The following is a 12,087-nucleotide window of genomic DNA, read 5'->3' on the forward strand; positions in this document are numbered from 1 at the left end:
GTGGGGTTCACAATCTGCATTTAAAAATAAATAACTTTTGCAGAGTGCTGGGAAATTCTCAGTTGATTTATATGCCATATTAATGGATAATTGCAGCAATAACAGTGATCTATAGTAGTGATAATAAGTAAGCTGTACACAATACCAATGACCTTTGCTCTTTCTCTCCTGCAATTTAGTCCAAGTTTTTGCAAATGATGAAATATCCACAAAGTTCCAATATATCCCAGCTAGGGTTATGCTGATACCTACCGAGTGTCAGCAATTGTGAACAAAAACCCAGCACTGGACAAAACTTGTTGATCTGAATTGATGGCAAATGTATGTAATGATGAATATCTTATCAAGTAATCTCTCCAATGGCTCCAGGGTGGTGTAGTGCTGGCAGAAGACTAGGAGGTAGCATAGCAGATGCCTCACAATGTCATTCCTTATCTCTATCAGATTTATTCATCAGATATTTTGGTTTATTATTTCTTATTACTAGGAACAACATATTTAAGCTCCAACGTATCCAACCACATCCATACATCCCTATTTGCTTCCATTGTGAAAACATTGTTTGAGGTATATGCCATGTCATTGTGTTGAATATACAGTTGATTATACATGTACACATCATGCACGTGAATGCCATGTATCTGACATATCTGACTCATGTTAAGCCCATTGTATGCTGTGATCAAATCCAGCATATATGTTTTTAATGTATAGGGCAAACATACAGTACAACAAAAACATGATATGACTATCGCTTCAGTTTGTCCAATACGTTTTATACTCTGTATAGGTCAGAAAAGTTGCTGACAGGGTTTTTTTTTTTTTTTTAAAGTCTGTTACCTATTTACTTACTGATCCCTGCTCCTACCCACCTTCACTTCCCCTTCAGCCCCTGCAGAGGTGGCTGTGGGCAGGAGTGGGTGTCGGTAAGTAAGGCGAGGAGCGCCTGATGGTTTGGTTTAATATAAATGCATCTAAACCAGTGATTGCCAAAGTGGTTCAGGTGGATCCCCAGGGGTCTCAGCCGTGACGCAAATTTCCATCATTAGATCTAATGTTCACATTTTTTGACGAGTTTTGGGAATATGGTAGAAATGTAGCAGCAGGGGGTCCACCAAAACCAGTAAAATTTAGAAAGTGGTCTACGAGAAAAAAAAAGTTTGGGAACCTCTGGTCTAAACCAAAACTGCTATTTTTATACTTGGGGGGGTGGGGGGGTGGGTGTCTCTTCAGACCCCTGGGTGTAATAATCAGAGGCCCAGGTGAAAAACATAAAAAGCAGTGTTACTCACTTCTCCATGGCTTTGGTCTGACTCCCTGCTGTGTTCAGCCCACTTCATTGACGTCACGGACATCATGTGGGTCAGGCCGATGTCGTGCTGCACTGTGATGTCATTGAAGAGGGCCGAAGACAGCAGGGAGTTGCACCGAAGCCCAGGAGAGGTAAGTAACATTGTTTTTTATGTTTGTCATCTCCTCTGGACCCCCACAATCATTATACCGAATATAATAATAGTTTGTGGCTGCCAAACCCAAGAAAACAGTAGGGGGGCACTAAGAGACATTATACTGTGTACAGGGGCCGCTCTGGAACAGTATACTGTGTGAAGGGTCTGCCATGTGACATTATACTGTGTGGAGGGCCACTATGGGACATTATACGGTCTGCAGGAGCCACTATGGTACTGCTCTGCATCCACCATCGTGAGCCTGGGGGCAGAAAATAAAGAGTAATCCAGAGCAGATATCCACCTAAAATTCTTTTTTACTTTCCGACATCTGAACACGTTCTATCTACTTGTATGGTATGGACTGTATTACAGTCCACTCCAGTAGATCTACCCAGTGGCGCACCTCTAATGAGGCGAGGTGAGGTGACGGTCTCAGGTGGCACTCCAGAGGGTGTGGCAGCCGCGGCAATTTTTTAAAACTTTTTTTTCCTAAACTAGCGCAGGAGAGGCCGCTCTGAAAACAACCCGAGCAGGCCCCCCCCGCGCTGGTCTTATTGCCAGGTGATGAGGAGGCGGCAGCAGTAGGAGCAGTGGCGAGATGGGTAAGTAACATACCTTTTTTTGTTTGTTTGTTTTATAATAGGCTGATACCTGCTGGAGGTGTCTTTTGATCGTCCACCTCAGGCAGCAGAGAGGCTAGGTTCACCACTGGATCTACTGTTGAAAATAAACACTCAATTTTGGTTGTTTTCATGCTGTGGTGTTCATGAGTTACTTCAAAACGGGCCCACTAAGGCTTTGTCACCCAAAGGCCGACACAAACCTGGACCTGGCCCTGCACTATTTCTTGAATTATCTTTCTGTTGCATTGAATGTCCCATGTATGTATTGTTATTTGAAAAATTCTAATAAACATTTTAATTGTAAAAAAAAAGTTGTGTTTCCTACTAGAAGCAAGGAAAGCAGTGACAATAAAGATCCTTATTAGTCATATTGCCTAAAATGTATGTACCTTTAGTCAGCATAGACCTTAATGCAGATTTATAACAAGGGTTTCTATACTTTCATTACATATGGACCATAAGGACAATGTAAATGGTATGTCTAGCTAGCAGTAGAAATGTGACAACAGCAACAAAAAATCACAATTCGATAAGAACAAGTTTGATGTTTCATCATCATCAGTTTGCTGAGCAGCAATTGTCCTTTATTTCTTATTGCAAAACCACATTTCTGCCGTATAAGACATTATAGGGTGCAATACAGATCATCTTGATGGTGGAAATCTAGCTCTATAATGAAACAAATCCCTGACCTAAAAATTATACACATTTCAGTGATCTCTGATCGCAAGACATAGATGCGTTCATAGATTGTATATCATGTGTATTTCCAAGTATTGCCTGTGATATATTTATGCATAACATTGGCTGTGTACGGGTAATCCAATTGTATTGCAACTATTCTATAATGTGCAAAAACACTTTACTCCCCCTACCATTGCTTTGTCATTCAACAAAGACATTTACTATTTTCTTTGTTCCTTTGAGGTCAGTTCATGGTTTCTCCAGTAGGGGGCCCTCATAGCTCTCACATAAAATGGTTAGGTTTCCTTTTATTGCTGAAGTCATTTATTATTTTAACCCACCAATAAGGCCTTTATTATGCTGAACTTATAACATGAAGTAGGAGGAAAGCCTTGCATTTACTTTCCTGCTCACAATAAAGTGTACACCTTACTCAGCATGTGTCTGGGCGTCTGTCTCCACTTATGTCGTATGAAATGTGCAGCAAATTATTCTTATTCTGGCTCTCACTTGATGTAAAGGTTTTGTGCAAATGTTAGAATGTGAGCAGTATAATTAATCTGTGATACTGCCAATACGTATATGATATTAGAGTATAATCTGTATCAAAGCCATTCCAGGTCATTGGTTGCAGATTGTTGGTTTGCATTGTGTTCATATCTGTGGCCAGCTTTATACCAGAGTCTTGCACAGCAATTGCGGTATTTTACCCATAGTATTTTATTTGATGGGATCAAATTAAAAAAAAAAGTAATATATAGTGAAATCTCTCCTCAAGATCTGTTTGAGAAAATCATCCCTTTATCCAGACCAGATTTGCCGTGACAGATTTTCAGTCCCACCATGTATTATACATACTGACCACCTACTTTAAGAAGACCACCCCCGTAGAAAGCCACTTATAAATGCAGTCTTCACAGAATCACAATGACTAGGCTAGCCTTGGTCTAGCAAGTGAACAATGGGCCCCCCGCCATGTCTCCAATTGTCCATCACTCTCAGAACAGTTATTCAGACCAGCATTCCTTCCCCGCAGATCAAAGTGCAAGACTACTGTGATAAGGAGAAGTGGATAAGCCACTGGCAGACACATTTAGCTGCTTCTATCTCCATTAAACATATTGAGATACAGTGTGCCCACCTGGTCCCTGTTCCTTCAATAGCAGATGTGGTCAAGATGGTATTCCTATACACAACCCTCTGTTCACATTTAAATGAAGGCTTAGGCCGGGTTCACATCTGCACCAGAGTTTCCGTTGGAGAGTCAGTTGCCTGAATCGCTCAAAATCAGCAGAGAGAAAAGTACTGCATGGGGTATTTTTCTCTCCACCACTTTCAGTTACAAAATTGTGGACACCCACGGACCCTATTAGGGCTCGTTCACATGGGCACAGAGGGAGCGGATTATGGCGCGGAATCCACATCATAATCCGCCCCCTCACAATTGTGGGCTATGGAGACTGCTACTGATCTTTTTTCCGTGAGCAATAACATGCAAAAAGAAGCAAGCTGCCCTTTTCTTCAGGTGGATTCCGCGTCTCATTGAGCTGCGGCGTCCGCCTCGCGGCAGCACCCTCCGAACTAGGCCCTTTCATTTTGGGTCTACTCCAGAGCGGGAAGTGTATTCTGATCCCGATTTTGACGCAGCTTCCGTGGTGCATCAATGTCTGTGTGTAACTGCTGTTTTAGCAATCCAGTTCTCCATTAGTGGATCCGAACAAAAGAGAACACAACACTAGTGTGAACTTAGTGTCAGTAAAAAAAAGAAAAACAGTCATGATGATGGAAACCAAGAGACATTACTATAAATCAAAAGGGGCCTGCATGATATATATATATATATATATATATATATATATATATATATACAGTATATATATATATATACTGTATATATATATACGTATGTGTATGTCGTATACCACCCAGAGGACACTCTTTTGGATCAGTGATGGGCTAGGGTGCATTTCCCCAGATAAATAAAGTATACATTTACTGTATACTTGATATGAAGCAATACTAAGTTATTTCTACAGTATCTATCTACAGATTACATTGTGTATACATCCTATATAGTATAGAGTATATGTATACAATGGCTATACACATGGGCAGCAATCTCTGTGTATATAGACAGACGTTTACTGTTTGCTTGATATGAAGTAATATAAGTTATTTGTACTGTATCTCTCTACAGATTACACAGTGTATACATCCTATATAGTATAGAGTATATGTATACAATGGCTATATACATGGGCAGCAGTGTCTGTGTCTATAGACAGATAAATACAGTATACGTTTACTGTGTACTTGATATGAAGTAATATAAGTTATTTGTACTGTATCTATGTACATATTACATGCTGTATACATCCTATATAGTATACAATGGCTATACACGGGCAGCAGTGCAGATGACGTACAGTCACAGCTCTGGCACGGCCCGCACAGTACAGTGAACGTTGGCAGGAGCAGCCACGAAAGTTTTGCTTTTTTCGTAGGTCACGTGAGCCGGGGCCTCTCTCACTCGCAGCCAATCAGAGGAGGCGTACGGGTGCCGGGCGGGTTCAATCCCTCGTTCTCTACACTGTGTGAGCTTAAAGAGCCGCGGCGCGGGTGACGTGAGGAGCAGGGGCTGAGAGCGAGGGGGAAGAGAGTGGAGGAGCGGAGACGTGGTGCTGAAAGATCAGGCATGAGAGGAGGGCCGCGACCGTGACACTCACACTCCCCAGGCCCGAGACAAGAGGACCGGGGGAGCGTATCAGGCCGGCCTTGTGAGGCTGAGGGCGGGAGGGGAGAACAGGGGGACAATAGGTAGCGGCAGTTGACCTGCTAGTCGGTGTCGTGGCAGGGCGCGGGGAGCCAGTGCCGGGGGTACCGGGGCAGCTGTGGAGGAGGACACGTAGATGACATCGGTGCGGGGCAGGTGACAGAGGCTCCGGGTACATGACAGGACGACACGCCGGGTCTAGGCTTTGACCGCGGACTAGACTAGAAGTGGGGACCGCCGCCGGAGCAGCCCTGTACGTAGAGGGTCACCCCGCTACCGCCGCCCCAGGGATGGCAGCCCGCAGTCGCCGATCGTGGCTCAGCGTGTTGCTGGGTCTGGTACTCGGCTTCTTCTTAGCCTCCCGGCTCATCATCCCCCGGGCCACCGATCTGAACATCACCCGAAAGAGGATCTACAGAGATGGGAAGGAGGGATCGTGTGGAGTGCAGTCCGGGGTCAGAACCGACCTCCCCTGGAGGGACATCCAAAACCCGTACAAACCCCTGGAGCCGGGCAGCGAGGAGGACGTGCCCCGGGACAACAACTTCCTCTATGTGGGGGTGATGACCGCACAGAAATACCTGCAGACCAGAGCCGTGGCGGCATACAGGTGAGCATAGCCGGGACCGGGGTACAGCACCCACAAGGGGTATGCACGGACTGAGTACAGTGCTGGGGGATGGGCACAGGGCGCACACTGGACTGGTTACTAAGGGGTGCTGGGTACAACACACTGGACTGTTACTAGGGGGCACTGGGTACAACACACTGGTGGGTACAGAACACACTGGACTGTTAGTATGGGGCACTGGTGGATACAGAACACACTGGACTGCTACTAGGGGGCACTGGGTACAACACACTGAAGGTGTACAGAACACACTGGACTTACTATGGGGCGCTGGGTACAACATAATGCACTATTGAGGTGTACTTGAGCGGTGCACACTGGACTGTTTGTAAGTGGTACTGGCACAATACTCACTGGGGGGCACCGAACACAATGGACAGTTGCTAAGGCCACTGGGTATAATACACACACTGGACTGTTTAGTTATTTGGTATATTACACACTGGAGGGGCAGTGCACACAGTGGACGGCTATTAAGAACCATGGGGCATAAAGTGCGCACACACTGGACTGTTACTAATGGGCATTGGGCACAGTACTCTTTGCTGGGACACTTTATAACAGACACAGTACACACTGGAGGGGCACAGTGCACAGACTGGATTGATACGAAGTGTTGCTGAGCACATCCATTACATAGTTGGCCATGTAGTACAGGCTGGATGTTACAAAGCATCCTTGGCCATATGTTATGTGCTGGGCTATGATATGACTAAGGGGCACCAAGCACATTGTAGATGCTGGCCTGTTAGGGTGCAGTGAGCATGTTCTATACGTTGTCATTTATCTGTATTTTGATCTTTGTGTTCACTACCACTAGTACATTATATCACGCATACTATATTGTACCCCCTGGATTATTAGTAGTACAGTAGACACATTGGGGTGTCACTGCGCCAGTTATTCCATGTACTGGTTTGTCTTGATGTGACCAATTGTAATGGCTTCTCTTGTGACCAGGCCGTCCTAATTATTAGCAGCATTTGTGATTTGACAAGCTGTGATCTGTTACTCCCTGTGGCACAAAATACCAGTTGTGGGCAGACCTAGTGTATGTGAAATACTTCACATTTTTGCACTTTACTTTATGGGACACTTGGTGACAAATGTCAACTGATCAAAGACTATAAAAACCTTATAAAAATGTTTTATCGCTTAAGGGAGTTCTCATGGCAACAGTCTATGGGAAATCCCATTAAAACCTGGTGGGGTTTCTGCCAGTGGCGCACCTGATCATTTCTGTGGAGAGTGGTGACCCCACTGCTTACACCTCTGTGATCTGTCTTATCAGTGTTTCCAGAGGGGAACAACTTCTTTCATACATTGCCTGCACTATCACTGAGGCACCCTGTGCACACCGGGCATATTTGCTCTTGACATTGTCTAGGTTTATGGAGCACGGACACACATTTTGTGATCTAACGTTCCACCTGGTCCTTTATGGGTTTATGGATGTAACATATAAGACTACATGCACACAAAGGTATGTATGGGTCTATGAGACAATGGCAAGGACAGCACATGGATCACATCCATGTGCCACCCGTGACTGCCATGGGCCCATATACTTCATTAATGAGCCCAGATTGCAAAACTGACAGGAATAGGAGCCATTGTGAGTTTTGCAATTGGGCTCAGGGGCTTTTTCTACACAAATCTGTGATAATACTGGGGACAAAGCTCATGGTGGTGTGCACGGGTCCTGACTACATATTCAGATGACAGGGTTCCACAGCCGTGTGAGCAGGTTTGTCCATGTGACCGGTATGTTACATAATAGAGAACTTGTCATATTTTGTGCCGTTTTCACAAATCATTCAATAGACTCAAGTGTTTGAGGAAAAAATGTATGTGAGTACACGACCCTGCCGTGGGAATGCTGTCTAAGGCAGTATTCATATGGGAAGTGTGGGCCATGATTATTCCTAGATAGGTTTTATTATGAAATGGGACCATCACATTTATTGGTACTTGTATGGCATCAGTGGTGTGATGTATAATGGCACAAAACATAAAGGAATTCTCCTGTCAGTAAAAATATATATATATTTTGTATAGATGGTTCTCTTCTGCCAGGCTTAACCATTTCATTTACATACTGTTAAAAACAATTCACTAAAGAGTTAAGATATTTGCGTAGCTCCATCCACCAATGTGTACGTCCACCTAATGAGCTTCGTGCTGGTGGACGCACATGCTCTGTCACTGTCCCCTCTACATTGCCCAGAGCCCGGCCTCAGTAGTTTTCTACGTTCCTTTCTTTGCATTAGTGCTGGAGTAACCTTTGGATAGCGATAGGGTGATCTTTAGTTAATCTGTTGTGTAATCCTTGCATCCATTCATATGCATTTTACCCTAGAGTCGGATGTTTGCAGGATGCAAGTGGATTGTCTGACGTACATTTGACATGTATGGAGCTGGCAGGTCTCCCAATTACATCCATAGAGGAAGGGGGTGGGGACTCATTTATGACACTGTCATAGGATCCTTATGGCCCTTATTGTTACTTATGCATGGCCATGGTCTTTTATATTCTTTAAGGACAGATCTTCTCCAACATATATCAGTTTTGTCAGTCTTGCGTTAATCGTTCTTCCATACAGAGATCCCCTTTATCCTTACAGGCTTCATGTTATTTGGGGCCCATTAGTAGGTTTCTTTCATTATGGAGCTTTCTAATGTCTCCAGTGGCTTTGACTATGTAGATTTTGATGCCAACTTCTTGGCCATTATAAGAAATGTAATTACTTTGGCTGGGTTACAGGCTTATCCTGGGCATTGAAGCGGTTATCAGATCAGGTGTATTTGGTTGCCTCATAACCCGACCGCTGAAATGGTGTTGCTGACAAGTGTTTTTCTGCTAGAACAATACTCATGCCTGCTTGACTCTTACACAAGGGGATAATCGACATAAGTCTGACCACGTGCGTTTGATGTGGTGAGCGGATAATCTTTGCTATGCCCTTCAGTTTAATAACTAATCTAGATGGCTTTTCTTTTGTAGTTCTTTGGCCCGGTGCAGAAATCCCTGTGACTTGCTGGACTTGTCCGTTGTAATAGCAAAGATACAGTCCAGCTTTCATATATCTCTGGATATATTTTGTAATACCCTATTGCAGGGGATAGCAACCTTTCCCATGCCAGCTGGCTGTGGTGAAACTACAACTCCCAGCATGCACACTTACTCAGCTGTTCACAATTTGGGGAAGGTGGATAGAGAAGATCTGCTCCCATCTCCCTGCCCTGCTAGAATAGGCACTGCACTTGTAGGTATAAGGTGTAAATCCCATCATCTGCTCCACAACCGTTTCTTTAGACAAGAATCGGCATGGATATCCAACAAGTATACATGGATTAATGTTCGGTTTAGTGTTGTACATCTTGATTTACTTCTTTTTGCAGGATTGGACTGATCCTTTCTTCAGGTCATAGGACCAAGCAAAAGCTAAGATATGAAAAAATAATAGATATTAGTTTTTATTGCCTTAGCTTTTACTTTATTATTTAACCCAAAGTAGGGATTAATGTGGCCTCCAGTGTATAGCCAATAAAGGTGTACAACACTAAACATGCTTAAAGTACACCTCCAGTTATAAATAGGTTTTCCTAAATGAATAGCGCAGGTTAGTATAAGAAACTTTGTGCTATATCTTTTTTTATTAAAGAACTATGTATTTTTCTCTACCTTTTAGTAGGCACTTTCTCCATATTAGACTATGAAGAGGGAAGGGAGATAGAAAAGATACTCAAATAATTGCAGTTCTTGCATTGTCCTACTCTGTGTTATAGCTAACACAGAGTAGGACAATGATGTACTGCTAGGTTGTAGATAAGAGGCTACTAGTACATAGAATGAGGCATTAAATCCATTATCCAGCCAAGCCGGAGAGTCCTCCACCCCTCCCTTCTCCATTGAGCTCCATGTGTGAGGCTGAATATGGAGACAGGCGAATATACTGTAAACAAACCATCAGGTTGAGGATAAGGAGAATAGCTGAATAAGTGGTGAAGGAAACTTCTTCTTAATATGATAAATTATAAAGTTTCTTATATTCGCCTGTTCTCTTCATTTGCAAAAAGTTTTTGAAAACCGGAGGTACGCTTTAATATCTGCCTGAAGATCCCAGTGTTGCCATTGATCCATATATGTTTAAAAGCATATGGCATACACAGTGCCTCTTTTGTCTATGGTCTGTGTCTGGTACTACAGCTTTGCACTCGGATACCAGAAACTGTTCATGGACAAGTGTCGCTCTCCGATAGTATTTTCCTGAATGTGGATTTACTGGCCCATCCTTGTAGGAATGTAGCTTCTGTAACCAACTCTACTCCAACAAGTCTTTCATGTTACCAGATTACTCCCCTTCCCCCATGAGAACAGAGGGCCTTCTAACACTTACACTAGTTTTCGGTCTCCAGGCTTGGAGCAGTTGGTGAGAATGACTATGTAGTGCGCTGTACAGTAAGCGCTCTGAAGCTATGTAGTGACCCACAGGTTACAGCTTACCTCATCAGTCGCTGACTAAGTGTAGAAAACTTCACAAGTCTCTTCTTACAGCGATTAAGACCGCAGGTAGTCCAGTGGTGGTAGTAAATCTGGGCCAGCACATTTTCACAAGATGGTGTAAAACAGTTTATAGAGGGGGAGGCGGGGTGGGGGGGGATGTAACAGAGCTGAGTTGGTCATTTAACTCTTTGGGCTGTAGGCTTGCCTATGGAATGCCATGATGCTGCAGGAAGTGGCTATAAAAATGTCACACAACTGCTACATGTGAATGAACCCTTATTCTATCTTCTGTGATTGTATCCTTCCAGAACTTGGTCCCATTCGATCCCTGGAAAAGTGGAATTTTTCTCAAGTGAAGGCTCGGACACCTCCATACCTATTCCAATTGTGTCACTGAAAGGCGTGGACGACTCATACCCTCCACAAAAGAAGTCCTTTATGATGCTGAAATATATGCATGATCATTACCTGGATCAGTACGAATGGTTCATGAGAGCAGATGATGACGTCTATATCAAAGGGGACCGTCTGGAGAGCTTCCTGCGTAGCCTCAACAGCAGCGAGCCCTTATTTTTGGGCCAGACTGGTCTTGGAACAACAGAGGAGATGGGAAAATTGGCATTGGAACCAGGTGAAAATTTTTGCATGGGCGGCCCTGGTGTGATCATGAGCAGAGAAGTCCTACGCAGGATGGTGCCACACATTGGAGAGTGTCTGCGAGAGATGTACACAACGCATGAAGATGTCGAGATCGGTAGATGTGTACGAAGGTTCGCAGGGGTGCAGTGTGTCTGGTCCTATGAGGTTAGTTCTATGCACATCTTTAATACCTATACGGTGAAACATCTTTGAAACTACCCAAAATAGCATTAATAAGTAGTTTTCTGGGGACGGGAGGAGGTGGGGGGTCTTCACCCAGATGATGGTTAATATGAAAACTGGAAATCTATCATGGAAAATGTGATCTGGGTTAAGTGGGTGGTCTTTTGGAACATTGCACAATAGCTTCCATCTTCTAGATAATACAAGTCTGCTGTATGGGGGCACTAATGTGTTTTACAAGCATGCAAATGCAGTATATATAGTGTTAAACTAAGAAACGTGCCATGACATCCTGAGCTCTGGACCAAATTACAGCCGGTCTTGTTAGGGGCTCACCTATCTCTACTTAGATACTGATATCTTGTGACAGTGTTTCCAGTCCAGTCTGCAGGAAATGAATAAGATATGAAGATGGATCATCCTTTCCACTGAGAACGAAAGAATCCTCTCATAAGGATAAAGGGACTTGCAGCTATAGACGGCTAATTGGAGAACTCTGCTCAGTCTCCAAGTCGAGGGCAATGCTCGCTAGTTACATTTTCTTCCAATTATTCTTTTATAGACAGTCCAGAGGTGCTTGCCCCGTGTCTGCATCC

General features: G+C 43.8%; 1 protein-coding gene across 1 annotated transcript in view; it reads left to right on the forward strand.

Annotated features, from left to right (window-relative positions):
- Positions 1 to 5,326: 5,326 nt before the first annotated feature.
- The window catches only part of CHSY1 (chondroitin sulfate synthase 1), a 32,929-nt gene continuing 26,168 nt past the window's right edge, over positions 5,327 to 12,087 (forward strand). Inside the window, exons 1-2 of the mRNA XM_075273121.1 lie at positions 5,327 to 6,141; positions 10,978 to 11,473. Coding sequence (XP_075129222.1) covers positions 5,822 to 6,141; positions 10,978 to 11,473 — 816 coding nt within the window. The 5' untranslated portion in view covers positions 5,327 to 5,821. The remainder of the gene's footprint in view (positions 6,142 to 10,977; positions 11,474 to 12,087) is intronic.

This window comes from Leptodactylus fuscus, chromosome 5 (assembly GCF_031893055.1).
Source record: "Leptodactylus fuscus isolate aLepFus1 chromosome 5, aLepFus1.hap2, whole genome shotgun sequence".
NCBI lineage: Eukaryota > Metazoa > Chordata > Amphibia > Anura > Leptodactylidae > Leptodactylus > Leptodactylus fuscus.